The sequence below is a fragment of the Carassius auratus genome, chromosome 30 (genome assembly GCF_003368295.1).
Source record: "Carassius auratus strain Wakin chromosome 30, ASM336829v1, whole genome shotgun sequence".
Lineage (NCBI taxonomy): Eukaryota > Metazoa > Chordata > Actinopteri > Cypriniformes > Cyprinidae > Carassius > Carassius auratus.
In genome coordinates, this window is record NC_039272.1 from 2005992 (window position 1) to 2032072 (window position 26081).

General features: G+C 36.6%; 2 protein-coding genes across 5 annotated transcripts in view; both read left to right on the top strand.

Annotated features, from left to right (window-relative positions):
* The first annotated feature begins 157 nt into the window (after window positions 1–157).
* On the top strand, window positions 158–3775 carry LOC113048827 (uncharacterized protein CXorf21 homolog). Of its 3 annotated transcripts, none has more exons than XM_026210719.1 (3): window positions 158–325; window positions 1400–1592; window positions 2800–3775. In XM_026210719.1, the coding sequence occupies exons 2-3, from the start codon at window positions 1433–1435 to the stop codon at window positions 3444–3446; spliced, it is 807 nt and encodes a 268-aa protein (XP_026066504.1). In that variant the 5' UTR covers window positions 158–325; window positions 1400–1432; the 3' UTR covers window positions 3447–3775. The 3 variants fall into 3 exon arrangements, with proteins under 3 accessions (XP_026066504.1, XP_026066503.1, XP_026066502.1); XM_026210718.1 differs by lacking the exon at window positions 158–325 and adding an exon at window positions 514–673 and having other exon boundaries at window positions 1384–1592; XM_026210717.1 differs by lacking the exon at window positions 158–325 and adding an exon at window positions 514–673 and having other exon boundaries at window positions 2800–3774.
* Window positions 3776–6275: 2500 nt separating this feature from the next.
* Window positions 6276–26081, top strand: part of LOC113048830 (connector enhancer of kinase suppressor of ras 2) — a 35913-nt gene continuing 16107 nt past the window's right edge. For both annotated transcript variants that reach the window (XR_003276541.1, XM_026210721.1), the window contains exons 1-9: window positions 6276–6886; window positions 16370–16533; window positions 20453–20655; window positions 20990–21077; window positions 21189–21230; window positions 22282–22401; window positions 22882–22941; window positions 24245–24313; window positions 25521–25667. Coding sequence is in view for 1 of the 2 variants with exons in the window: in XM_026210721.1 (XP_026066506.1) it covers window positions 6823–6886; window positions 16370–16533; window positions 20453–20655; window positions 20990–21077; window positions 21189–21230; window positions 22282–22401; window positions 22882–22941; window positions 24245–24313; window positions 25521–25667 (957 nt within the window). In the remaining variant the exon portion in view is untranslated. The remainder of the gene's footprint in view (window positions 6887–16369; window positions 16534–20452; window positions 20656–20989; window positions 21078–21188; window positions 21231–22281; window positions 22402–22881; window positions 22942–24244; window positions 24314–25520; window positions 25668–26081) is intronic.

Genomic DNA, 26081 nt, shown 5'->3' on the forward strand with positions numbered 1-26081 from the left:
CAATCAGCGGGCGTCTAGGTCCGCCACTGAAGAGGCAGATTCTTACCTCCGCTGTGCTTTTACGCGCGAAATCCTGAGCTGTAAATCCAGCGGCGTACCTTCCTGCATAAAGTTCCCCTTCCAACACGTTAAAAACCTATAGTTTTACGCGCCTTCTGTACTAAATAAAGCTCTGCCCCACAATACTGAAGTGAGGAGGAATAGCATACCGTTTAAGCCCGGTAATAAAGTCAGCCTCCTTCATAACTGTCCGTGTGCACTGTATGGCCACAGCATCTCTGCCTTAGTGAAGTTAACTAATTGCTGACTAAATTTCTTGAAGCAGGTGAGCAGAGGTATCTTAGGTATCTTAGTTAGCTCTTTTTGCACTTTCGGTTAGTATGTGGTAATCTGTTATAGAGAAGGAAAGCCACAAGACTTTTCTCAGTTCTGCTTTATTAAAGCAGATGCCTAATCTGTGTAAGTGTTTGGGTGCGGATGTGTTTGTGTGTGCGCGCGAGATATATAACTGCTTACTTCCTCTGTTGCTACACAGAGCAGAGACACCCGATGAGAGAAAACATCTCAGCGATAGATAGATAGATAAACTGACTATCCAAAAGTGACTATACATTGGAAACATTTCTGTTTCTGTAGTCATAAGCCTACAAGGCATCCTTCTCTAAAACATTTGGTAAGCTTCTTTTATTATATAGCTTATATAAATAGACAGTTGTGACTATATAATTATATGCTGTTTTTTTGTTCACTTGTTGTCTAAAGGATTTGAACAGTAAATTTGGGTTATTTAATTGATCTGGTTAAAGTGATAAAATTGTAGTAATCTTCTAAATTCTAAGTCTTTAAGGAAAATTTGACCCCAAAACAAATTCTGTCATCATTAGCTCACCCTTCTCTTGTTCCAAACCTTTATGATCTTTGTTCTGTTAAACACAAAATAAAATATTTTGAAGAATGTTGGTAACCAAGCAGTTGATGGTAGCCATTGACTCACAAAGTATTTTTCTTTGTCCATACTGTGGATGTCTGTACTGTTTGGTTGTAAAAATTCTTCAATATATCTGATTTTGTGTCCAACAGAAGAAAGAAATGCATACAAATTTTGAACAACTTGAGGGTGAATAGAATTTTCATTTTTGGATGAACATTACCTTAAAATTGTGTCATTTCATTCTTCTAATCCTTTTAATATAAATCATTTTATAGAGGAAGGAAGTGCAATCAGTATGTTCAGTGTGTGTGTGTGTGTGCGAAGTTTCCATAACTCGGTCATTCAGTTCTGGTAAATTCCTCTTTTCAGTTTGATTTCATTTTATGCTTGATGTTATGTTTGATTATGCGCAGTTTTATGATGTAAGTATTAAAATGTTGTTTCATTTGAAGCTGCTTTTCTGTGTAGGAGGCTATCATCAAAGACTATAGAAATACTATCATGCTCGGAGAAGCCTTCCTTCATGTTCTGAACTGCGCAGAAGACATCACAAATCATGATGGACGTGCTCATACACACTCATCCGCCCCCATGACCCGTCCTGACCCCTGTGCAGCGAACGCCGCTGCCAGATCTCCTCTGACACCACGAACTGTGAGAGGTGAGAGACCATTCTGGGTTATTAGGATGAAGTTGTGTAAAAATAAATGTATGTTAATCTGACTGTTGGCATTAAGAGATTTTTGTTTTTATTCCAGGTAATGGAAACTAGCTATTTAATTTGAACAATAGAGGAAAATTAATTATAGAATACAAAAGTGGCCCAGGTCCAAGGAACAGTCAGTATATGTAAAAATAAATTTTAGGAGGGAAGTGTGATGCTGCTGAGCATTTTTGCTCACAGACTGAAAAGCCACATAAATGTAGGTGTTAAACTGAGTAGAGTTTACAGAACAATTATAATGCAGAATGTACAAAATGGAAATTAAGTCATTACAAACCTGTATGATTTCTTAGAATACAAAAGAAGACTTTTTGTCAATTGAATATCCATACAATGTAAATAAATGGGGTCCAAGACAATTTTATTTTTATAGACAAAAAACACTGAGCCTTTCAAAACATTATATTCTGTGTTACATAGCAGAAAGAAATATGTATGCAAGTTTTTAAATGACATGAGGGTGAGTAAATGAACACAACACATTTATTTTGGAATGAACCATGCATTTAAAGTCACCATGAAACAATCAAGATGGACAATTCTTATTTTTCATGAAATATCAAGGTGTTTATTATAAAAGATGGATATCAATGTTTTTTTTAAAGATTCGTGTGCCCCTGTTTAATCAAAAACATTAACTTCCCCTCCCAACAACTTGTCAATCACATGAGACTGCATCAACTCGCAAGACGATTCAATCAATTCCACATTGACAAAATTTCTTTTTTGACTCGTTACTCAGGTTCACTTTGCAATTAAGAAGAAGATGATCAGAATGTAATTTGCATGTCGACTTTAAGTGATAGTAACGTGCAATAGTGCATAACAAAATGTGTACCATTCTTCACAAAGCCCATTTTAGCATCTTTGTTCATTTTCCAATTCAGCTTTACAGCTATGACAATGCAAAAGAGGCTTAAAATAAGAGGTTTAAATAAAATAAAAACTAAATAAGAACATTTTGTCAAACTTTTCCAAGTGCTTCCTCATTTAGCTGTGAATTGTGAAGTGAATTGCACAAAAGCGGCATTTGTATGGCGAAATTAAAACAGTCATTCAGTGAACTAAGACACTTTGCTTCAGGCTTTTTTTTAAAAGATGAGGCTGTTATAGCAGTGCCTGACCTGTTTTCTCTTCCTGTCAGCTGGCAGGCCTGAATGCCTGGAAAAGCAAGGGAAGTACCGAGCCTCTGCACCCAGCAACGGTATGCCCATTCTCAGCTGTAGCGGGGAGGATCACTTGGGCATGATGCTGTTTGGCTCCTGGTGCTGTCCCAGCTTCTGCAAAAACTATCCAGACCTCCGGCTTGCTGGTGGCCGGCTGGAGCACTGCAGCCCTCATAACCCAGACCTGCTCAACCCACCAGACGCCGGGCCACTGCTACAATCACAGGACCTAAGCTCTCTGGAACCCTCTCTGGAAGCAGGTCAACAGGCAGAGGCTGTAACCCAGCCGGACGAGGAGTATCTTGTCATGGAAAGTGTTCAGAGTCCTGGCTGGGAGAGAAGGCTTACCAACTCCATGTTGAATGGCTATCTAGAAGTCCAAATGCTGGAGGTGTTTTGTCAGCACATGCATAACATGGCGTGCTGTGGATCATCATTGCTGAGCACTGACGTCATGCCGGCACTGGTGTCTACTAGCCTGACTGTAGCCAAAGAACAGACACCCAGTCAGGAAGAAGAGCTGGATTCTTCATCCAATAATGTTGTGCAGTATTTAAGCGCTTGTTCAGCACCAGCCACATCACACTTCAGCTCACCTGTGCTGCGAATCTCAGAAGCTGAGTAAGCCACCACATGAAATACACAGAGATCCTGCCCTTGTAACATTTCTGATGTTGGGCTCCTGATTTTTGCCCAACACACAAATACTTGAAGTTATCTGTGTTGTTAAAGGAATGTTCTGTATGCAATACTGACAGCACTTGTGGCATGTTGATAACTATGATAACAATGAAGTACACAGCAGATAGGTAAGCAGATAAACATCAACGTTTCATTTTCGGGTGAACTATCCTTTTAACATACATCATGTTTCGAAAGTATAGGCATTTGATTTATATAATTTGTGTTAACATGAGAAATAGTGACTTAATCTGTGTAAATTTATACACTATATATATATATATGTATATATATGTAATATATATATATATATGTAAATGTATATATATATATATACATTTATTTGATCAAAAATAAAACCACAACATTGTTAAATATAATTACAATTTAAAATAAGTTTTTTTTGTTATAAATTTATAAAACAAATTAATATATTCATTATATAAAAACTTTATTTTGTGATGGCAAAGCTGAATTTCTCAGCAGTTTTTATCACTGGTCTCCAGTGTCACAATCCTTCAGAAATCATTCTAAAATGCAGATTTCCAGCTTAAGAAATATTTCTTATTATCAATTCAGAAAATAGTTGTGAAATCTTTTGTGGAAATTATAATACATAATTTGTTTTCAGGATTCTTCGATGAATAGAAAGTTCAAAAGAACAGAATTTATTTTAAATAGAAATCTTTTGTGACAATATAAATGTCTTTACTGTAACTTTTTGATCAATTTAATGCTTCCTTGCTTAGCCCCCAATTGTAAACTGTAAGCTGTTTTTTTTTTGTTGCTTAATTTACAAATTTTGTTGACAGTTTAATTAATATTTCTCTAAATTCACCCTTTCCAACCTTCAGAGAATAACAAATTGTGTTTTCAAAACAATTGCAAACTCAGAAAGATCAAAATATCTGTCCCATCCTCTCCAAGCCTCTTCCACTGTAGCCTCCATCGACATTAATAGCACAAGATACTTTGGGAGAAGAGGAACCAAAATCACACAGTCATGTGTATACTGTGTATAGACCTTTATAGATGTTATCACTTCCTCCTAAACAGCCAATCAAATGTTGTTTTTCTCCCTCAGTCTGGCTGCTGACTGCAACACTTTCACTATCCTAAAGAAGTGTTTGAAAAGAAATTGAAACTTTATTAACTTATGTCCTCGGTTATGTTGCCATAATTCAGTTACATCCATTATTTTTTGTATTGTGTTTATTATAATGTTTCTAATAATGTGTAACTTTTCAATAATTGTTATTAAATACTGACACCTGCTGTTCATACTGTGAAATTACACACAGACGGAGAAAAAACGCTGGCTGATCTATTGCTGGCGCCCTCTTCTGGGAGCTTCGGGAACGGCGGCCAATGTCAAGATGAAAGGTTATGTCATACTGTCCATGACATTGCCCTTCATCCAGAGCTGTGAAAATTAAAATTGTATATATTACATCGATGATTATAGCTAAAGTACACGCACTGCATTCAAATATGTTATTTTAAGCATTGCATTAATGTAGTAATGGATGTGAGAAATAAAACCTAAATGCCTTTACTGCTATGAATGTGCTGACATACTGATTTGACGTCATTCTGACATCACATTTAGGGAGGCACCGACATAACAGTTAATGGGCCATGAGTGTGTGTTTGTGTGTGTGTGTGTGTGTGTGTGTGTGTGTGTGCGCGCATGCTGATATCCTGGCACCACACACAGAAGACAAACTCACAGCATCATCAACAGGATTAACTGTTAACTGTAAATGTGTTTGCGTGTGTGTCTTAATCTGTTCTGTGCCAACATGGCTACTTAACACTCTTGTAGCTGCTCTGTGGGCATCTAAACGGGCTCTTTAGCCTGGCACCATGTGGTAAACCATAATACCAGATGGACAACTCTCTCTTTTTCTCTCTCCACTAGTCCTGGAAACGGCTCAGGCTAGAATAACATTCATTCTATTCCCTTGCCATATTTTGATGTCCTGTGGTACGGGACAGGAATGTAAATGCATATGGGTCAATTATGTGATGGCCATTTCTGCTACATTTAAAAAAATAATAAAATGTTTAATTTTAAATAAATGCTATTTATAGACAAATAACTCAACGCCCTCTTTTGAGATGTACTTGGCAAGTTTTATAATTTCTGAATTAAAATGAATTCAGTCTTCAGTCGAATTTTATGTAGTCGAAGACTGAATTAAAAAGATGCAAATTATAAAATAAATAATAAAGAAAATGAAATTTTGAAATAAAAAAGGCATAAAGCTTTTGCAATTTTCTTTCTTTTAGTCACCTTAAAAAAATTTAAACAATGAATAATTCAAATCATGTATTTGCATAGTGATTTTCACAATGTAGAATTGAATTTAATGTACAAAGTATTTTAGTAATTTCCATTTGGTTACATCTGTCATTAACTCAATATTTTAGAGAAAAGTAGCGTATATAAAACCAATATGAGCCCAAAGACTGTACATATTTAGAGGCACATGCGTATATTTTAAAGAATTTCTTTTTTTCTATAATCTCGGTCGTCCTTATCTGTTACTGCTCCATAACCAGAGCCCCAGGACCCCCATTCTGATTGTCTTTCTGTGCCTTTCCGATCTTTAATGAGCAGCTAAGAATTGGGTTCTCTGTCTATTTTATCGGGTGACCCGGTTTCCCTGGCTCGATCGGTTGCAGTTCCAGCAGGCGCACACTCCGACTTTTGCTATTCGAGTGATGTTGGGCTGCGGTGACGTAAGCGAACGGGCGCGCATAATTTTTCCAGACGCGGACACAGGAGCGAGCTCGCGTAGACTCAGAACGGTCCAACCCAGAGAGAGAGAGAGACGCATACAAGCACGCATACCAAGTAGTCGTTTGCAAAGCACTCGGCTGCTTGTCGCGCTCAGTATCGGACCCAGCGGAGCTGTTCAGCGTTTATCGGTAGTGTCACCGAACAGTCCCCGCGCTCACGGAACCGCTGACCCATGTGATACTGCAGCGTTGTGAGCGCGGAAGGGAGGGGGACGAGAGACATATTTTCCCCTCTGCATCTCCACTCGGTAGACTGGAGAAGTAGGTGATCACTTTGGAGGGAGAGAGAGAGAGAGAGGGAGAGAGCGCTGGAGGGGGGGCCGGGTAGAGTTGCGAGCGCGGATCTCTCACCGTCGCAGTCCTCCGCGAGGATGTATCCAACAGCGAGGCTCCGTCAATGCAACGGAATCACATGTGCCCCTGTGATCTAACGGCGGTTCCGTTCTGTTTCTCTGGGTTCGGATGGTTCGCGCGTTCCATACGCAATTCAACCGAGAAATCAACGCACACCAGCCATGGCGCTGGTCATGGAACCCATCAGCAAATGGTCCCCAAAGCAGGTGCTGGACTGGATGAAAGGTAAAATACGCCCCCCGCAGTGTCTCTGCATGACCTATAGCCGGTGGGAGAGGAATGGGTGAGCGGGAAGAGTCCCTTGCAGTGAGGTATTGATCGCGCTTGTGTGCCATTTTGCGCGTCTGCTCGGCGCACCATGATGTGTGTGATCCGCACAGCGCTACACGCGTCGCGCAAGAGGGGGTGTGCGTGTGGTCTGGGGATGCGTGTTCTGTTTTGCAAAAAGATTAGCCAAAATGGTTATAATGGCACAAAGGACGTTATGGCGTTTCATACAGCGCCTAAACAAACACACATACGTGCATTCGTGCGTGCGCACGCAGATAGTGACAGTGAGAAAGAAACAGAGAGGCTGCTTCCAGCCTCAGTGAATAAATCTCCCCCTCGCGCAGTGATAACTAGCACCATGGACAGAACCAGGCCGTCGCGCGCTGTGCTGCTCTGCAGATGCGCGTAATCTAGGGACTAGAAGAGGGATGACGGTATCTGTGGAAGCCAGCTGAGCTTTAACAGTGCCCCCATTGCGAACATTTATTCCTTTAAATAACTTATATCACTGTTTATGTGACTAGATAGGGTTTAATATACGTATCTTCTTTTTTTTTCAGATTTACTAGAAATTGTTTCAATTCCTTTCAATGCTTGACTACAATCTATTAACTTTTTTAACAGTAGGCTACATATAGTGCCTATTGCTTTGCTTCTTGTCTCTTGCACAAGTATAACTATTCCATTGTTACAGAGAACAGACTGCACATTTTTTACTTGAATTTGATAGTACTGTTACCCATATCTGTTTTAGTAACTAAAAATGGTTTGTTACAAACAAACAGTATTTAACACATTGTTACACTTTATTTTAAGGTGTCCTTGTTACACTGTAATTATATATTTAAGTACTAAGTAATGTTAATTAGCTACACGTACTTACTATATTGTTAGGGTTAGGCTTAAGGTAACTTGCATGTAATTGTGCATAATTTATTGTTATTATAATAATAAGTACATGTAACATGTATAGCAAGGACACTTAAACAGCACTTTAAATTGCATTTTCTTGTAAAAACTCCAATGATCTTTGTTTTATTTAGAAAAAAAATACAGAATATGTACTAGCTGACCTACTTATTTCTTATGTACTAATAAGAATCCTAATAGTTATTGTCTATTTCACCCTTACATGTACTTATTTTTATGAGAACCATAGTGTTTGTCGCAATGGTTAGCAACAATTCTCATTAGTTCACCAGTTACAGTTGCTTTTTACTTGTTATATCACTATCAATTTAATCACTAGTCAGAATGACTTCTTTTAAAATGTAGTTAAATTATAAGTAGAAATATTTATGCCACTGGTAACAATTATTTTTCTTCTTGTCATATGCTACGACATGTTAGAATGGTTACTTCATAGTTCATTTACAATATTAGTATTAGTAATGACAAAACAAATATGTACCACTGTCTGTTCAGGTAGTACTAGGAAACCCAGAATTGATATAGTTATTTATTTGAGTATAAATTACCTAAGTATTGAGAAGGTCACAATTATACTTAGTTTTAAGGCAAATAGGTTAAAACAGCCCCATACACACTCTCCAGAAGAAGGCAAGAGAGTGTATCCGTATGCTGCTTCCAGACAGGAATGCAGACCGTGCCGGTTTTGTCATGCACTCATAGCTCAGGGATGTGGACTTGGCCTTTCCTGTTTGGGAAACACTGATGGCATTTTAAAAAGCAACACAGTCACCTGATTGGAAATCCTTTTCCATCAATGACATGTTCCTCTTCAGATGACATGTAAAGACACATTGATGGATGATACACAGATGCTATAAGTAGAACATAATGGAGCAGCTGTGGTGGAGAGACAGAGGGCCAAAATACCAGCGAGATCAGACGTAATCTGAAGTGAAGTTTAAGGGCATTAGTGCACATGACATTCAGCTGCTCATATTCTCTACCAAATGAGCATTTCAAAGGTCAGATAGCCTTTGCCACCAATCTAATAATGAATACGTGTACACAGGAGAATCAATAATGCTTGTGATCTTTTTTTCCAAAACAGCCTTACTGTAATTAATTTTTTTTAGGTGCATGTAGATTTATGTCCATTATATGGCTCTCATGTCTCATGATGGATCATTTTCTCTTTCTTTGCTATTATTGGTATTACTGCCATGTAAGTTAATGTAATCAATGAATCTGTGTTTCCTTCAGAATCTTACACACACAATGTTCGCAGTATTCAGTAAATCCTGTCCAACTAATTTTTTTAAAGACATGACTGATAAAACTCACATGTTTGTAGATCAGATTACACTGATCATGTTGTTTGGTTTTGATTCACTAAAGAGAACCAGCTCATAAAGAATCATTTATATGTTTTTAGTTCACTGAAAAGAGATAGCTGTTAAGAGGCAAACTATTTGTGAATTTTGATTAACAGAAAAGTACTGGTTCATAAGAGTCATTTGTTAGTAAATCTGTCTACACTGTTGTTTTTGTGTACAAACCTGGGAGGATATCTCAAACTAAAGATAACTTCTTGACATACTTCAAATTCATAAACTAAATAAAATGAAAAATATGCTGTTTAAAAGCAGTGCAGGATCACTGATTAGTTCTGCATTTTAGAGAACTAGGTTTCACGGCCAGTTGCGCAGGACGGTTTCCATTTTCAGGAACTCGGTTCAGTGTCTCAGGTGCAACTGTAAAGTAGCTGCTTGTGCATAATTTTCACAATTACTGCTGACAAAGAGTTTGTCAGACCTCAGAGCACCTGTTCCAGGGTCAGTTTGCCGGCATGCATGCTTGCTATTTTCAAACTTTGCATCAAATTTGTTAAGATCCTGCACAATTAAATGTCTGTCAACATGACTGGTTTGCTTTTTTGTGTTTATTGTGTACTGTTTTTATCCTAAATTGTATTTATTATTTTCAGTTTTTGGCTCGCTGCCATTGCCATTTTTCTGTTATGTGTATATTTCATTCTTCATTTTTCACCCTTGGTAGAATGCCAATAAAAAAAAAACTTGCATTGGTGCAGAGATGTGGCATGTGCTGATGATGTCTGTAATGATAACCTGCCTCCTCTAACATTACAGACATCTTGTAATGTAAAACTCTGCTGAGTGCCCAGTTTTGACCTTTACAGCTTACATTTGAGAAATCATCATGCAGGTTGACATATGATAGGGTCTTAAACCCCAAGATGACAGTAAGACTGTGGCTCTGCATTTAGTTCAGCAGTTCAGTGATTTTTTTGTTGTTGTTGAGGTTATTCCTTAAGGACGCATTAAATATTGGTTGTAGCAATGATAAGTGTTTAGTTTAACAGAAAAACAATCAAACAAAGAAAAAAAAACACATTGTCAACATGTATTATTTGGAGATTATCTGTCTGCAGTGGTTCTTCCTAGGGTTCATTGTTACTGCTACTCTACTGTCGCTTATCAGAGCATTTATCTCCACTGTTCTCTTTTAACAAATTGAATGCACAGTCCATAAGCCCTAGTGGTGCACCTGTTTCATCTAATAAAATCTTTCCTGAGACCTAGGCATTTCATTTGCAAACCTATTCAACTTGTTTTAATCTTTTCATATTTTAGGGTTAAATAACAATTCACCAGGGCCTTGGTCAGGCATTTAAAGCATAACTTTTCAGATTTGTAACAGGGTTTGTGTTGTTACATGTAAGTAGTATTTGTTAACTAACAATGTGCACTTTTCCCTGTGTTGCCTGCGCAGAGATTTCAATTTATTTGTCAGCACAAGTTTGCCAGATAACAGAAAACTACAGACCATACTTCCACATTTTTGTATCTTTGCAAAAAGGAATGCCATAGCTCTGTTTTATCAAGTCCAATTTATGTTTTTAGTTTGAATAAAAGCCCATCTTGTCAGTGTTGAATTACCACTTTACTTTGCCTCTTCAGAAAAACTGCCATCACACTGATTTCACTGTTTCTGCAGTATATAGCGTGCACAAATTCTGTTAGCACGGAAATCCCAGATGAGCTGTAATAGATTTGCCAAAATGTGCATTATACAATAGAGCTCACTGTCCTAAATACTGTATCCTATAATAGAAAGTGTTCAACCTTACCTTTAATTTGCTGTGTCATAAATACATCAGAAGAAAAAAAAAACTTAAGACATTGCATTAAAAAAAAAAAAAAAAAAAAAAAATAATTAAATATATATATATATATATATATATATATATATATATATATATATATATATATATATATATATATATATATATATATATATATATATATATATATATATATTATGAAGAAAGGGAGGTGCAAAAATGGAAAGCCAAAACACCAGCTGAAATCTATCAATAATTAGAAAGCAATCCTGCTCCTCCTCTGATGACCAACGTGTCACACTAGAAGCATTTCACGATGGGTAAAAGCAAAGAGCTTTCTCAAGACCTTCGCAACCTTATTGTTGCAAAACATACTGATGGCATTGGTTACAGAAGGATTTCTATACTTATGAATGTTCCAGTGAGCAATAAAGCCATAATCCGGAAGTGGAAAGAACATCATTTCACCATAAACCAGTCATGACCAGGTGCTCCTCAAAAGATTTCTGATGGAGGAGTGAAAAGAATTATCAGAAGAGTTGAAAAAACACTTGTGGAGCGCTTCAGAAAGACATGGAATTAGCATGTACAATTGTTTCAAAAGAAAATAAGTAATGCACTCAACCGCTGTGGCCTGTATGCAGACTCTATTGCTGAATAAAAAGCATGTTGAAGCTCATTTAAAGTTTGCTGCATGAACTGTGAAATACTGGGAGAATATAGTCTGGTCAGATGAGACAAAAATAATGGCACTCACTGCACATCACCCCAAAACATCAAGGTGTAGCACTGGCAAAATTCATATAATTGAAGGAAGGATGAAATGAAAACTGTACTGACACATTCTTGATAAAAATCTGCTGCCATCTACCAGGAGGATGAAGATGAAATGAGGGCAGCATTTCAGTGAGACAATGATCCCAAACACACAGCCAAGGAAACTCTCATTTGGTTTCGGAGAAAGAAAGTAAAGCTGGTAGAATGGCCCAGCCAATCACCTGACTAGAATCCAATAGATAATCTATAGAAAGAACTAAAGATTATAGTTTATAGAAGAGGCAAATAGAACCTTCAAGATTTGAAGATTGTTTGTAAGGAAGAATGGGTCAAAATCACACCTGACTAGTTTGTCCAAACAGTAGAAAGTGTGAATTTCAGTAAGCGTGTTCAAAACCTTTTCCCTATGTTATTCCATTTTACTACACACTGAACTTATTTGTTTCGCTTTCTTTGTGGATCACTTTGGTTGTTTCTGACAACTGGTGAAGAGTTCATGTCAACAGCACCTTAAGAAATATATTTACTTTCAATACTTATTCTACCTGCGGTATGTACGTATATGTATATATGCATGCATTGTGATCATGTTTGAACAAAATAGCATATTTCTGTTTGGAATGTTTCTTAATGTATACAAGCATTTTCAGTATACTAGTATTACGTTTGAACGCTGCATTGTTCTTATTCAAGAGAAAAATTTTTAGAACTTGTAGTTGAGATTCAGTTTCACTGCAATCTGGCAAATCTATTCATCAAGTTAACTTTGTTGGGCACAATTAAAGCAGACCCATAAAATCTAAATCTGGACATTCATGGCTTTTAGTTCATGTTAGATTTGAGGCCATAATCGTTTTAATCCATGTATTTGAAAGGAAAAAGAAACGTGCACTCTTTAAAATATCACATTAGAACACGCTGTTTCACCAGGACATGTTCACATCTATTCAGCAGATGCTTTTATTCAAAGTGACTTACATTGCATTCAGGGTACACATTTGATCATTTCTTGCTTTCCCTGCAAATCAAACCCATGGCCTTGGCATTGCTAGCACTGTGTTCTACTATGAGCTACTGGAAGGCTGAATATGAAATAACACTGTACTCGTACTCAAGCCTTTTCATGGGATTTTTTAAGAACACAGTGGTTCTTAATATAGACTGGCTGTCTGAAGGGGACATGAGAATAAAGGTGAACTCAAAACCAAAGAGGTCAGGCCAGTTTAGAAGATAGACTACATTTAAATATTCTCTCCTGTGCTGTTTCAAGCACTGCAAAATAACTTATATGATGAATGCCTTCAGTTTAATAAACCCAAAAAAAATTGACTGCATTGGTGGGGAAAGGACTCTGCTCTTCCTAACCTTATCTGAACTGAGTGTTTTATCACTCATTACTTGCTCTTCCTGAAGCTCTCAAGGTCAGATTCTCTCACTAAACAGAACACTCATTTCTTGCACTCATTCTTATTATTACCACCACAGTTGAAAACAGTTGTGCTGATTAATATTTGTAGGAAAACTGTAATGTATTATTTTCTGGATCCTTTGATGAATAGAACATTCAAAATGTCATTTATTGGAAATAAAAAAAAATGTTTGTAACATTCTAACTGTATTTACTGTCTAATAGAGAATATAATAGAGATTCTAATGGAGTGGGGATGTAGAACATATTGGTGATGTCATGAAAGAAAAAGACTAGAGAGCAGAGACATTAATGACGTTTCATGTGCGCTCAACTGGGATGATCGATGAATTTTAAATACAGGTGGTCCACAGTGGGGTGTATCAGAAGATGAAACAGCAGCATGGACTGCTTGGATGTTTGTGAGCATGTGTGTTTCATTTGATCCTTTTCTAAGGGGTTTCCTCACGATGACTCACCTCTCTCAGTGGGAGGGACCTGATACATTTTCCCTTTGTCAGCTGTTCTTAGATCAGCGTGGAGTAATGTGTTAGCACAGATGTGAGATGGTGGGCTGTAAACCAGAAGCGTGGACTTGAAGAGATTGTGTGTGTGCATGTGTGTGTGTGTGTGTCTTAAAGGAGGCTATACTCACAGAGAATTGAATGAAATTATGCATGATAATAAGCATTTTTTACTATGATAAAGTACTGTCTGCAGTTCTAGCTTAATATGCTGAGACAATGACACTGGAAAAAGGTTAAAAAAGGGAGTTTATACATCTGTTATTTCTAACTGATCTAAGACTTAAAAATCACACTGTAACAACTGATATTTTAAAGATTTAAAGTGCCCTTATGGATTTTAATTCCCTTTCATGCAGTGTGTAACAAATCTGATGCACCGTGTATAAAGTTATTGTCTCTCAAAAGAAAGAGTTGATTCTGAATCACTGAATCGAGTCTTTTTTAAAACGAATCCCAAGGTTTCCTGTTGACGACAACATGAACCATTAGCATATTGCCCGCCCACTTGTTGGACTTTTCGCGTTGGTCTGAACGAAAATGCAGATTCATTCTTTGCCACTAGGTGCCGCTTTTGGAGCCGTAAAATAGCTGTTTCCCCGGTAACGCTGTACACAAAGCAGCACTGCGCTCACAAACACTGCTTTATCAGGCATCACAGGCCCATGATGAAATGAAAATGAGCCCAATCGACCAATCACCACAGATTAACGTCATGGAAAAGAGGGGTTTGGAAAAAAGAATAATTGAGCCAGTGTTTGGGAGTTGTTGAGCAAGTAAGGTAAAAATAAATGCATATTACAAGACAGTGAAAGTGTTTTTTGACCTTACATGCATGTCAGCCTGTTGTTAAGGACTCCCAAAACCAAAATATGGCCCTTTATTACCTATAAAACAAAGACTGCTGGGTTTGGCTTTTGAGAACATTCAGTTTGACTCTTCCTACTTAAAAGTTTCTTGTTTTTTCATGTGTTGCTGCTTCTTTATAATTGTTTGTGAAATTTACTTACAATTTCAGTGCACATTTGGCTATATTAAATATTATTTTATATAATATTTTATAAAATATATAATTCATTTTATAAAAAATTAATATACTAAAATATATTTGAAATACATTTATTTAAGAGTAAGTATACTTAAAATACATGAAGATATTTACATAGTTAAAAATACTCAGTAATTGTACTTTTTTATTCTAAAATGGTATACTTAAAGTCTACTCAATTGAAACAACTAATTTTGTGCATTTTAATTGTGCAGCTAAAGATATACTCAAGTATATTTGTTTGTGCTGAAGTGGAACTACTGCAAATATACTTCAGGCACACTTGAAATATCTTGCATTTAAAGACTTCTGTTATTCAAAGATCTACAATCCTGATCAATGGTGACATTAAAACACATTTTAGGCTTAATATTTAGAAATGTGCATTGTACACAAGTACTACTGCAAATAACGTAATAATAATTTTTATATAAAAAAGTTTCGAACCATATGTCAGTAAACATTTCTCTATACTAGAGAGCTATACTTAGTATGAAATGAATGTTTTTATAAAATATATATTTCTTTTTACTAGGAAAATTTGCAATAGAAATATGTTTTTAAATATTTCATTTTTATTTTTTATAAAACCTAGTCCAGAAATACAGTGGTGGCCAAAATAATTAGAACACTGGTATTTTCACCAGCTAAAAATCTGTTATTTGTATCTTTTGCTGTAGTGTGTCAGTTTACATTTCCAAACATTAATTTTGCCGATTATACTACAGCAAAAGATAGAACTAACTGACTTAAAACCAATTTTCAGCTAGTAAAAATACTACTGTTCTAATAATTTTGGCAACCACTGTTCACCATTCCCACCTAATGGTCTGTTCATACCAATGGCATACAGGGGGAGCGTTAACCGTGTGCAGTTCTGTTGGATGTTACAAATGCTTCCTTAAATCACAACAATCTCCTTAAGCTGTTAAAACATCTTGTGTGTGAAATGCACGTCTATGTTTGCAATGTATGTATGTGTGTGCCTTTCCAGTATGGATGTGTTGTATGTGTGTGTAGGAAATGGAGGCCTTTATCATTCCCTGTGCAGGCTTACCTCCCCGTCTCTAAGCAACGGTTGCCAAGCAGCCCGTATAGCTGGAGCAGAACGAGAGAATGAAGAGAATGAGCACGAGAGAGAGTCTGTTTAGCTGAAGGACATCCTACACACACACACACATACAAGTCAGGAAACGAACACAGGTTATCTTGTGTGTGCATTTGAGACCACAGAGCTGGTTCTGAAGGACAGAGCGTGTGTGTATCCCCGAGTTCTGAATGTTCCATCTGAAGAGTCTCTCAGCCAGAGAACGTGTGTGTGTGTGTGTGAGAGAGAGAGAAATGCAGGTGTGTGTCTCATTTTGAGAGACGTGTCTGTAATCACTAAGTGGTGTATCATCTTTTTTTAGGATAAAGCACACACTGTTACAGGAATTAGCCACTTGACATCACTGGCAGGTTTACTGTGTGCATGCAGTGTTTTTGTGTGTGAGCGTTGTGTATTAATCATCTTAATGACAGCTATCTATATGGAGAGAAGCACCATTACACTGGGTCACGTTTTAAGTTCATTTCATGACATAAATGAATTGATCACATAGTTGTGTTGCACTTTTCTATCTCTCAGGGTTGGACGATTGTTTGCTGCAGTATATGAGGACGTTTGAGAGAGAGCAGATAACCGGAGAGCAGCTGCTTCACATCACCCATCAGGAGCTGGAAGAGCTTGGCGTGACCCGCATCGGACACCAGGAGCTCATTCTGGAGGCTGTGGACTTACTCTGCGCACTGGTGTGTGTGTAAAAGAGACTGGCTGTGATAATGATATGTTTGTTTTGTATTAATGACACAACAGACATTTTAATCAAACTCCGCTTAACACTGAATGATTAGCACCCAGCGGGGATCTCCCAACCAGTACACAAAAAGAGGAGGGAGTGTGTGGAGGGAAGGGAAGATGCGTTTTTGATTTTGATTGGCTGGGGGAGGAATTCATGCATCATAGAGAGAGTGAGAGAGAAAGAGAGAGAGAGAGAGGGAGAGAGAGAGAGAGAGAGAGAGAGAGAGAGGGAGAGAGAGGGAGAGAGGAGGAGATAACATCCTCACTGCTGTTCATGCAAACTCATCTCAAGCAGAATTCCGTTTTTTTAGTAAAGAGCTAGTTGGAGTTAAACAATAAGAAGTGGACAGCAATAAATGCAAATGGGGTCCAAAACAATTTTATATCTGATCATAGATGACAGCTAATTTTTCAAAGGTTTTTGAAATAGCTTTCAGAAATATAAACAGCGATGACTTATTTTGTATTACTTTCTTTTTTCATTTTCATATTTTTATTATCATTTTCTTTATTTTCTAAAAAAAAAAAAAGCACATTTTTTGGACATTTTATTAGTTTTTATTTTAGTTCATTTGAATTTATATTTAATTTTATTATATTTAGATTTTAGTCAGTAATTTTAGTACGTTAACGCAAACAACTTGAACATTTTTGTCATTTTATATTGACATTTTATCCAAATGTTTAATAACAAATGTTACATATTTATTTTAATTTAATTTAAATTAATGAAAACAACTTCTACAAATTCTTTATAGTAGTAAACAATAACACAACTTAACATTGAAACGCCTGTTTCTACGGACTTTGATTTAAAGTATATATATTAAATATAGAAATATAAAATTAATGATACTACAAAAATTTAAATTATACAACATAAATTTAAAATGTTATATATTGTAAAGATTTATTTTTGGCATTTTTGCGTTTATTATGACAGGACAGATCAGAACTGAAACTGAAGTGGTAGAGAGATGGGGATGGGATCCGGAAAGGTCCTCGAGTCAGGATTCAAACTCAAGATGCCTGTAGCACACTGTGCTGTATTTCAGTGTGCTGAGCACAAGGCTATCAGCACTGTTAAAATGGTATCTTATACAGTGGGAGAAATATTTATATGATCCCATGCTGATTTTGTAATAAAAAATCCAGAAAAAAAACACATTATATAAAACACATTATATAAAGTTTGCGTTTCAGTTAAACAAGTATTTGATCCTCTACTAACCAGCAAGAATTCTGGCTCCCACAGATTGGTTATGTTCCCATGTGGAACACAGATTAGTCCTGTCACTTTCAGATGTTACTCCTAATGTCAGCTTGTTAGGTTTATAAGACATCTGTCCACACAATCTGTATCTTCCATTCAAACCTCTCCCACCACCATGGGCAAGACCAAAGAGCTGGCAAAGGATGTCAGAGACAAGACTATGGATCAGCACAATTGGCTTAAATGGGAGTGGCTCAAGAAAAATTGAAAAAGCACCACTTAGATGTTGCTAGCTTTCTATGCCTCCATCACATAAATGCATAATACCTGGTTGCAATAACTTACAAAACAGCTTGGTCTCCTCATTTAAATAAGCTGCAGAGGAAGACAGTTGAGCGTGGGCGTGGTTTCAGTGATGCCAGTGGACACGCCCCCAGTGTTTGAGAGCAGAGAATACTGCTTATGTTTGTCAAGATCTTGATAGCTTATTTTATTCACTTTCCATTTTTTTTAGGATTCAAATTTGGCTGGGTGGTTTTTCTGTGGTGGGAATAAACTCAGAACACACATTTAATATTGACTTTACATGGACTTTAAGGATTTAGAGAGAATCTATCAAAATCCCTCCTGAGATGTGTGCAAACTTGGTGACCAACTACAAAAACGTTTTACCTCTGTGCTTGCCAACAAGGGTTTCTGCACCAAGTACTAAGTCATGTTTTGCTTGGGGATCAAATGCTTAATTCACTCACTGAAATGCAAATCAATTTCTAACCTTAATATGATGTGTTTTTTCTGGATTTCTTGGTTGGTATTCTGTCTCTATACGTTAAAATAAACATACCATAAAAATTACAGACCCTTCATTTCTTTGTAAGTGGGCAAACTTACAAAATCAGAAGGGGATCTAATAAATATTTCCCCTACTGTACATTAGAGTTACCACCCTGTCAACCACTTTAAAAGAAAATATTTGAAAAAAGTTAATGCCACACAAGACCCAAGAGAAATATTTCAACATCCCTGATATTACCATGCAGTGACACAGAACATGTGAGGCACATCCAAAGTTCATTAAATGCATAAATTGGATTCAGCCTAAAAATTATACTTAATTTTTCAGCAGTCTACACAATAGAATATAAAAAATGCATTACAGAATCTCGTTGGAATATGTTATTGGGTATCGTGAGGTGAACAGAATTAAAAAACCAAAAACACACAATGGCTGCCCTTTGATGCACCATCTTAAAGTCTTTTTCTCCTCATAAATGTTGCATTGAACCTTCTTTAAAACAAGAGTCACCTGTCACCAGATCATTCCTAAATCCTCACAGGATGCTGCAGACCTTACAGGGTTTGTTCTTTTAAAATCTTTCACTATTCTTTCTGACATACAGCTACCTGAACGTATTTCAATTCTAAAGATGCCTTGGAGAGCTTTTAAGCAGGTGCCATGAACAACATAAAAAAGATCTTACTGTTGAACCTATTTATATAATGATCTATTTATAATAATGGTTGGAACATTTAATGGGTGTCTGCATATTAATATGCATTGTGGCTCTAATTTATGCAGCGATTGTGGTGCTTAGATAAGAGAGCAACAGTCAGGATTATAAAATGACACATCAGTGCTGCAGGTACCAACAAACAAAAAACCGAGAGTCAGAAAACCCCTCCTGTTGTTGGGTCCAGCTCATTAATACTATAAACAAACCCGAAAGAAATGTGAGAAGATCTTCTGTTTGCCACTAAAAGCTTTGAAACAGTTGTGAATCAGAATGGTCCAATGATTGAACTATTCAGCCGATCGATTCACAGAAATGATGGGTTTTGCAGTTCCATCCTCTCCAAGCAGCAGTTCTGAGAAAATGACATTTATTCTGAGTAGTGCCTTTGCCAGATATGAATGGAGACTTGATTGTGTGCTTTATTTCATTTCACAGCGTAGGCAGTCTTTTATTTCTGAGTAACTTTGTTAACGTGTAGTGATGACCCTCTGTACATGCTGTGAGAATGCAGCTTGATGGGTTTTTCTTCTTCTTACACTTACACAGTGTCTCAATGATAAAATCAGCCATAAGATCTTCGACAAAACTGATATTGGAATTTGGAGTGAAAAGAACATTTTAAAATAATATATCTATCAGGATTTGTCTAGCTACATACACTAAAGTTTGGGGTCAGTAAGATTTGTTTAATGTCATGTAAGAATCTTTTTTTGCTCACCGAGGCAAAATAGAATAATAATAATAATAATATTGTGAAATATTGTTACAATTTCAGCTTAAATATATTTTGAAATCAATCATTATCAGCCATTACTTCTGTCTTCAGTGCCACATGATCCTTCAGAAATCATTCTGATATGCTTTGGTGCATTTAAGAATCATTTCTTATTATCACGGGAAAAAAACACTTGTGCTGCTTTATACATTCTTTATTTTCAGCATTCTTTGATAAATATAAAGTTCTGAAAAGCATTTATTTGAAAACAGCGTGAAAACAGCGTCTATTTTTAGCTTAAGTCTCTACTGTCACTTTTGCTCAATTTAATGCATGCTTGCTTAATAAAATAAAATGAAAATCTTAAAGACTTCAAACTTTTGAATGGTAGTATAAATACCTCAACCATTTGTTATCTCCCATTGCAGAACTATGGTTTAGAGACCGAGAATTTGCGGACTTTGTCACACAAACTCAATGCATCCGCTAAGAATCTGCAGAACTTCATCACGGGCCGCCGCCGTGGGGGACATTATGACGGACGGGTGTCGCGACGCCTTCCCAACGACTTCCTGACTTCAGTCGTTGACCTCATTGGAGCAGCTAAAAATCTACTAGCCTGGCTGGACAGGTACTTAAACAGATCTGAACAGGGCATGAGCTCACCTGGGCTGAACAGAACAAACCTGACAGTCATATAATATCATAGAACTGAACCGCATTTGATGATACTGAATCAAAAGTGAGTCAAACCGCCTGGATAAGCTGCCCAAAATAACGGATGGAAAGCAAACTAATGTTTGCTTGTATAATGGAAAGTATCCAAAAATGTAGCTTTTAAATCCAGCCCGGGTCAGGTCATGTCTAAAATTTAAAAAAAAAAAAGAGAAAAATGCAACTCTTGTTGATTGGTATGGAGTTGTTTGTGTTCATCTCTTCGTGTGTGTGTTTTGCTTTGTTTGCAGGTCTCCATTTGTCAGTGTTTCTGAGTACTCAGTGCTGAAGAACAACATTGTTCAGCTCTGTCTAGAGCTAACCACAATTGTACAGCAGGTGTGTGTGTGTGTGTGTGTGTGAGTGTGAGTGTTTTGGTATTCAACACACACAAACAGCACAGTCATTTTGTATTATTGCAATGTACATATGTTTCTCTTTTCCTCTCAGGATTGCACAGTGTATGAAACTGAGAATAAGATTCTACACGTGGTAAGTGTTTCTAAAGTCTTTTCACACACACAAATTTGTAAACTCCAGATTAACTGTATTGAGAGCATCTAATTTGGAAAACCACAGGCAATTACTTTGACTCAGTAATGCAATAAAAAATGAAAACCTTATAGAAAGCCAAAGAGAAAGTCACATTTTTTTTTTTTTTAAGATAAATTTAAATGCATTCATTTAGCAGACACTTTTATCCAAAGGGACTTACAATGCATTCAGGCTAACATATTTTACCTAACCTTTTAGATGTGTATTGTTTGATTTGTGAAACTGTCTAAGTCCTACTTCTAGGAAAAGAAAATGTCCTATAAGACATTAACATAGACATCATTTGGCCACTTTATAAACATCCTCTATCCCTACAGGCTAGTTATAAGACTTAATTTGATAGTAAATGGTAATGGTAAATGGACTGCATTTATATAGCGCTTTCAACAGACCACATGGCCATCCAAAGCGCTTTACAATTTGCCTCACATTCACCCATCCACTCACTCATTCACACACCGACGACGGCGGATAGTATATTTTTACTATATAGTAGTTGTGAAGACTTTTACAAGTAAAGTGAAGAAGCACACACTCACAAGTAAAACGTGATTGTGGAGTCACATGTATCTAGCCTGCTCTGAAGCAGAAAGCTGTTATGTGTGTGTTTAGCCTAAGGTTGGATATCTTGAATAATGCAGATTGTGAATTTTTCTCCCTTCAGGATCACTGCCTGTAGAACAGAAAAAGGGGGAGGGAGGAATAGATGGATGGAGACAAATAGAGAGAAAAAGATGAAAGAAAGATTATAGCATGAATAAATCTGAATGGAGCGTATGACTTAATAACGTTGATTCATTATACATTATGGGTACATTTCATGGCGCTGAATGCCTTTCATGTGAACGGTTCGTACTCATGCAGTGTTGCCAGTGTTCACTGTTCCTTTCCAGTTCAACAGCTATAATTAGACTGAGAGATTTATTGTGCAACCGCAAACATGAACTGACAATACTGTCTGTCTTTCTGTCTTTATCTCTCTTTGCAGTGCAAGACTCTATCAGGTATCTGTGAGCACATTATTTCACTGTCGTCTGATTCGTTGGTGTCACAGTCTGCCCACCTAGAGGTTGTCCATCTGACGAACGTGATGCCTAGCGAGGGCCTGGTGAGAAAAAAATGCCAATATCCCTTCTATAATCCACAGAAATATGAGAATGCACATGCAGAGCTATACATAAAGAGACAACTATTTGAAGACAAATGCTGCCTTAAAGTGTACCTGAATCTCATATCTCCGAGTCGAGCCTTCGTTATTATTGTATGTCATGCATATATTAAATATATTTGGTATAATTTAAATTTTTTTTAAAAGCAAACACTGTAAGTTGATGCTTATCTATGAGCTTTTTTGTACATTGTACATTTTGTACATTGAGTTTCACAATTGTAAATATGACTATTACGTATTTCCAAATACATTGTCAGTCAGTGTATGACCAATAGAGAGAATGAGAACGGTGTTTAAAGACACAGAAAACAGAAATGATACACTTTAGCACCGTTTGAAAAATCTGTATAAATCTAGCTGTCCTGCACTATGATTGATTGATTTTATGATTGATATCAGCCTATTTCCTCTTTTTAGGGCATGTACATCAAGTCCACATATGATGGTCTTCATGTGATCACTGGAACCACAGAGAATGTGAGTTCAGAGCTGGATTTATTCTTTACCTGTCTCATATAAATTCCCCCAATCCAAAGCCTAAAATTATAAACAGCTGTACACATCACTTCTTTCCACTATTTTTGGAGAATCCCTCCAGGGAATGCCAGATGGTCATTTAAACTTATTATGAAAAAAATATTCAATTAAAAATGTAATTATTATTAAAAATTATTCAGAGATGCTTTTGGGAAAGTGTGTATTTTTGTTAAACTTTTAACAAACTGATGTTAAATTGTGCAAGTTTCTTGATTTTAATTAATTAGGCATGTTTTTTGATTAATTTAATTGAATCATTAAAACGAAAAAAAAAAAAGTTTTATAGGGCCCTATGTAAAGCTCCATCTGAGTTCTTCAACAGCTAGATTAAACCCATGTCAATTTTAAGATCATCATTTGTGATGCTGTGAGATAGGACTTCTTATCTGTAGGAGAACCAGCTCTGGTTTCCTTCAGATTGTCAGTGTTGCTCTATAAAGCACATGCTGTGCTGCAGCTCTTCTGTGGGGACAGCAGAAGCAGGTCATCCGCAGAGAGCAGGCACTTGATTTCAGAACGGCTTGGAATGGAGGATTGTTCCAGTGCTGTTGTTAAATCATTTATGCACGTGTTCAGTTTGGTTGGGCTCAAGCTACATGCCTTTTTTAGCTGCTGAAAAAACTGAATTAATTGATTTCTATCACTTAATGCACATTTACCGTTCACCGAAACGACGGTCTTCCTCATCAAGTTTTATAGAATGACACATCAGAGCATATGCAAAATCATCTGACTAATATTCTGGACTGGTGTGGAAAGGTTCATTGGTTACACATTTGGAAAACATTGTTCAAACCCCAAAAGGTTTAATAGTGTCTAACGCTGTATCCTTGAAAAAGACATTTAATCTGGGGTTGCCGCAGGCAGACTATCGCTGCAAGATTTGTACTGTAAGTCACTAATGCAAAGAATCATCATCTTATGACTGCTTGCTGTGTTTGAACAGATTATGAAAATATTCTTTGATTTAAATGTTTAGCTATTTACGTATACAGGCAGAACAAATTAGCAGAGCTGTGTTTCCCAAAAGCATTGTATACTTTGTTGATTGTGGAAACCACTGGCACTAATGCTCTCTACAATCTTCTCAGGCTTATAATGCTTTTGGGAAATGCCGCCCGGATGAGTGAGATTAAGACCCTCAAACATTCTTAATAGGGAAGGTCAGCATTTAGGCATGTATGGTGTCCAATTTATTTCTATAATGAGCAGGGTTATTAATCTCTCTATATCTCTCTTGCAGTCTCCCGCAGATCAGTGTAAGAAGATCCACGCCGGTGACGAGGTCATTCAGGTCAATCACCAAACTGTGGTGTGTATCATTGCGTGGTTGACATCTGTTTTGACCTTGCATCAGAGCATATGTGCAGTAATGTTTGCGCAGATATGATAGATGACCAGTTGATGCTCAAGGGTTTTCAGGTGGATCTCATGAAGCCTTTCATGAACATGTATGAAAATTTCAAATCCCTTTATATGGAATTATATCTTTCATTAAGGAAATCATTAAGAAAGTGAGACCTATTTAGGGGTGATAAATATACAGAGTCCCATGGACAAAAATATATTTTTTGTGGCCGCAAGTTAAGAATTTGTTTTTATGAATTAAGAATTAATTCCATAATTTTAGTCAAATTATGTCTATGAATTAAGAATTTGTTTCCACAACTTGTTATTTGGTTCCCTTGTTTTAGTAAAATGTGTCCATTTGTTCAACGAATTACTACAACATGACCAATTTTAATGAAAATGCTGAAACAAAATAATAAAATGAGGAAACAAATTCTTGATCTGTCATGTGCGGGGCTTTCATCAATAATTTTATCCTCAGCCAACATTTCTCTGTACTCCAAATTTAATTTATTTTTATTTTTTTGCAAAATATGAATCTTTCACACTACTACCCTTGTGGAAAAAATATATACTAAAATGTATTTGAAATACATTTATTTTGTGCTATTTACACTACAAATACATTTACATTTTTAATAAAACTACCTTGCAATTGTACTTTTGATATACTAAACTGGTATACTTAAAATCTGCTAAACTGGAATGTCTATTTTTAGCTTAATGCACTTTAATTATGCGGAAGTAGTGTTGAAGTCCTACTAAAGTATATTTGACTGTGCTTAAGTGGAACTATTGCAAGTATACTTCAGCTACACTTTAAATATCTTGCATTTAAAGACTGATATCATACAGAGATCACACAATTCTTATTAATAATTAATTAAATTAAATTAAATTAAATGAATTAATATTAAAACACATTTTAAAATGCGCATTCTATTAAGAAATGTGCATTGTGCAATTAAGAAATACTCCAAATAAAGTTTAATTATAGTCATATAATGATTTGTCAATAAATATGGATTTGAAGTTTACTTAGTATATGAAATAAATGTATTTTAAATAAATTGTGGCATATATTTTTTCTTTCTTTCTTTCTAGTGTAGTTTATAATTATTTATTTAGTTATATTTAGTTTTTATTTGTAAATCATCTCTATCTTTCAGGTGGGCTGGCAGTTGAAGAATCTGGTCAACTGTCTCCGTGAGGATCCGGGTGGAGTCATCCTCACATTGAAGAAGAGGCCACAGAACACTCTGGGCTCCACCCCTGCACTGCTGAAGAACGCCCGCTGGAAACCACTCGCCCTGCAGGTGTGTGTTAGGATGGGTCAATGTGTTCGTTCAAGTGTAGCTGTTTAATATGTAGCGTGTGCGTATGAGTGCATCTCAGAGCAGTGAATGAGTTCCGTACGGCTTGTTGCCATGGCAACCAGAGTTCCGTGGTTTCTCTGGATACAAGTATCAGACAGATGCAGTTAAAGCTTGCACGTGTGTCCTCTCCTCACAGTCACGACACAGCAGAGCGGAATGGACCTTCACTCATGAATAAATCCACATTGGTGATCTAAAGGACATAATGCTTATTGACATAATTACACATCAACTTATGGTGAAAGAGGATTTTAAATCCTTCCTGAATGAATACATAAACAATTAAAGAGAAGATATATTATACACTTGTGAATTACTGAATTGAGACTGTTAGGAGTGGGAATATATCCAAAA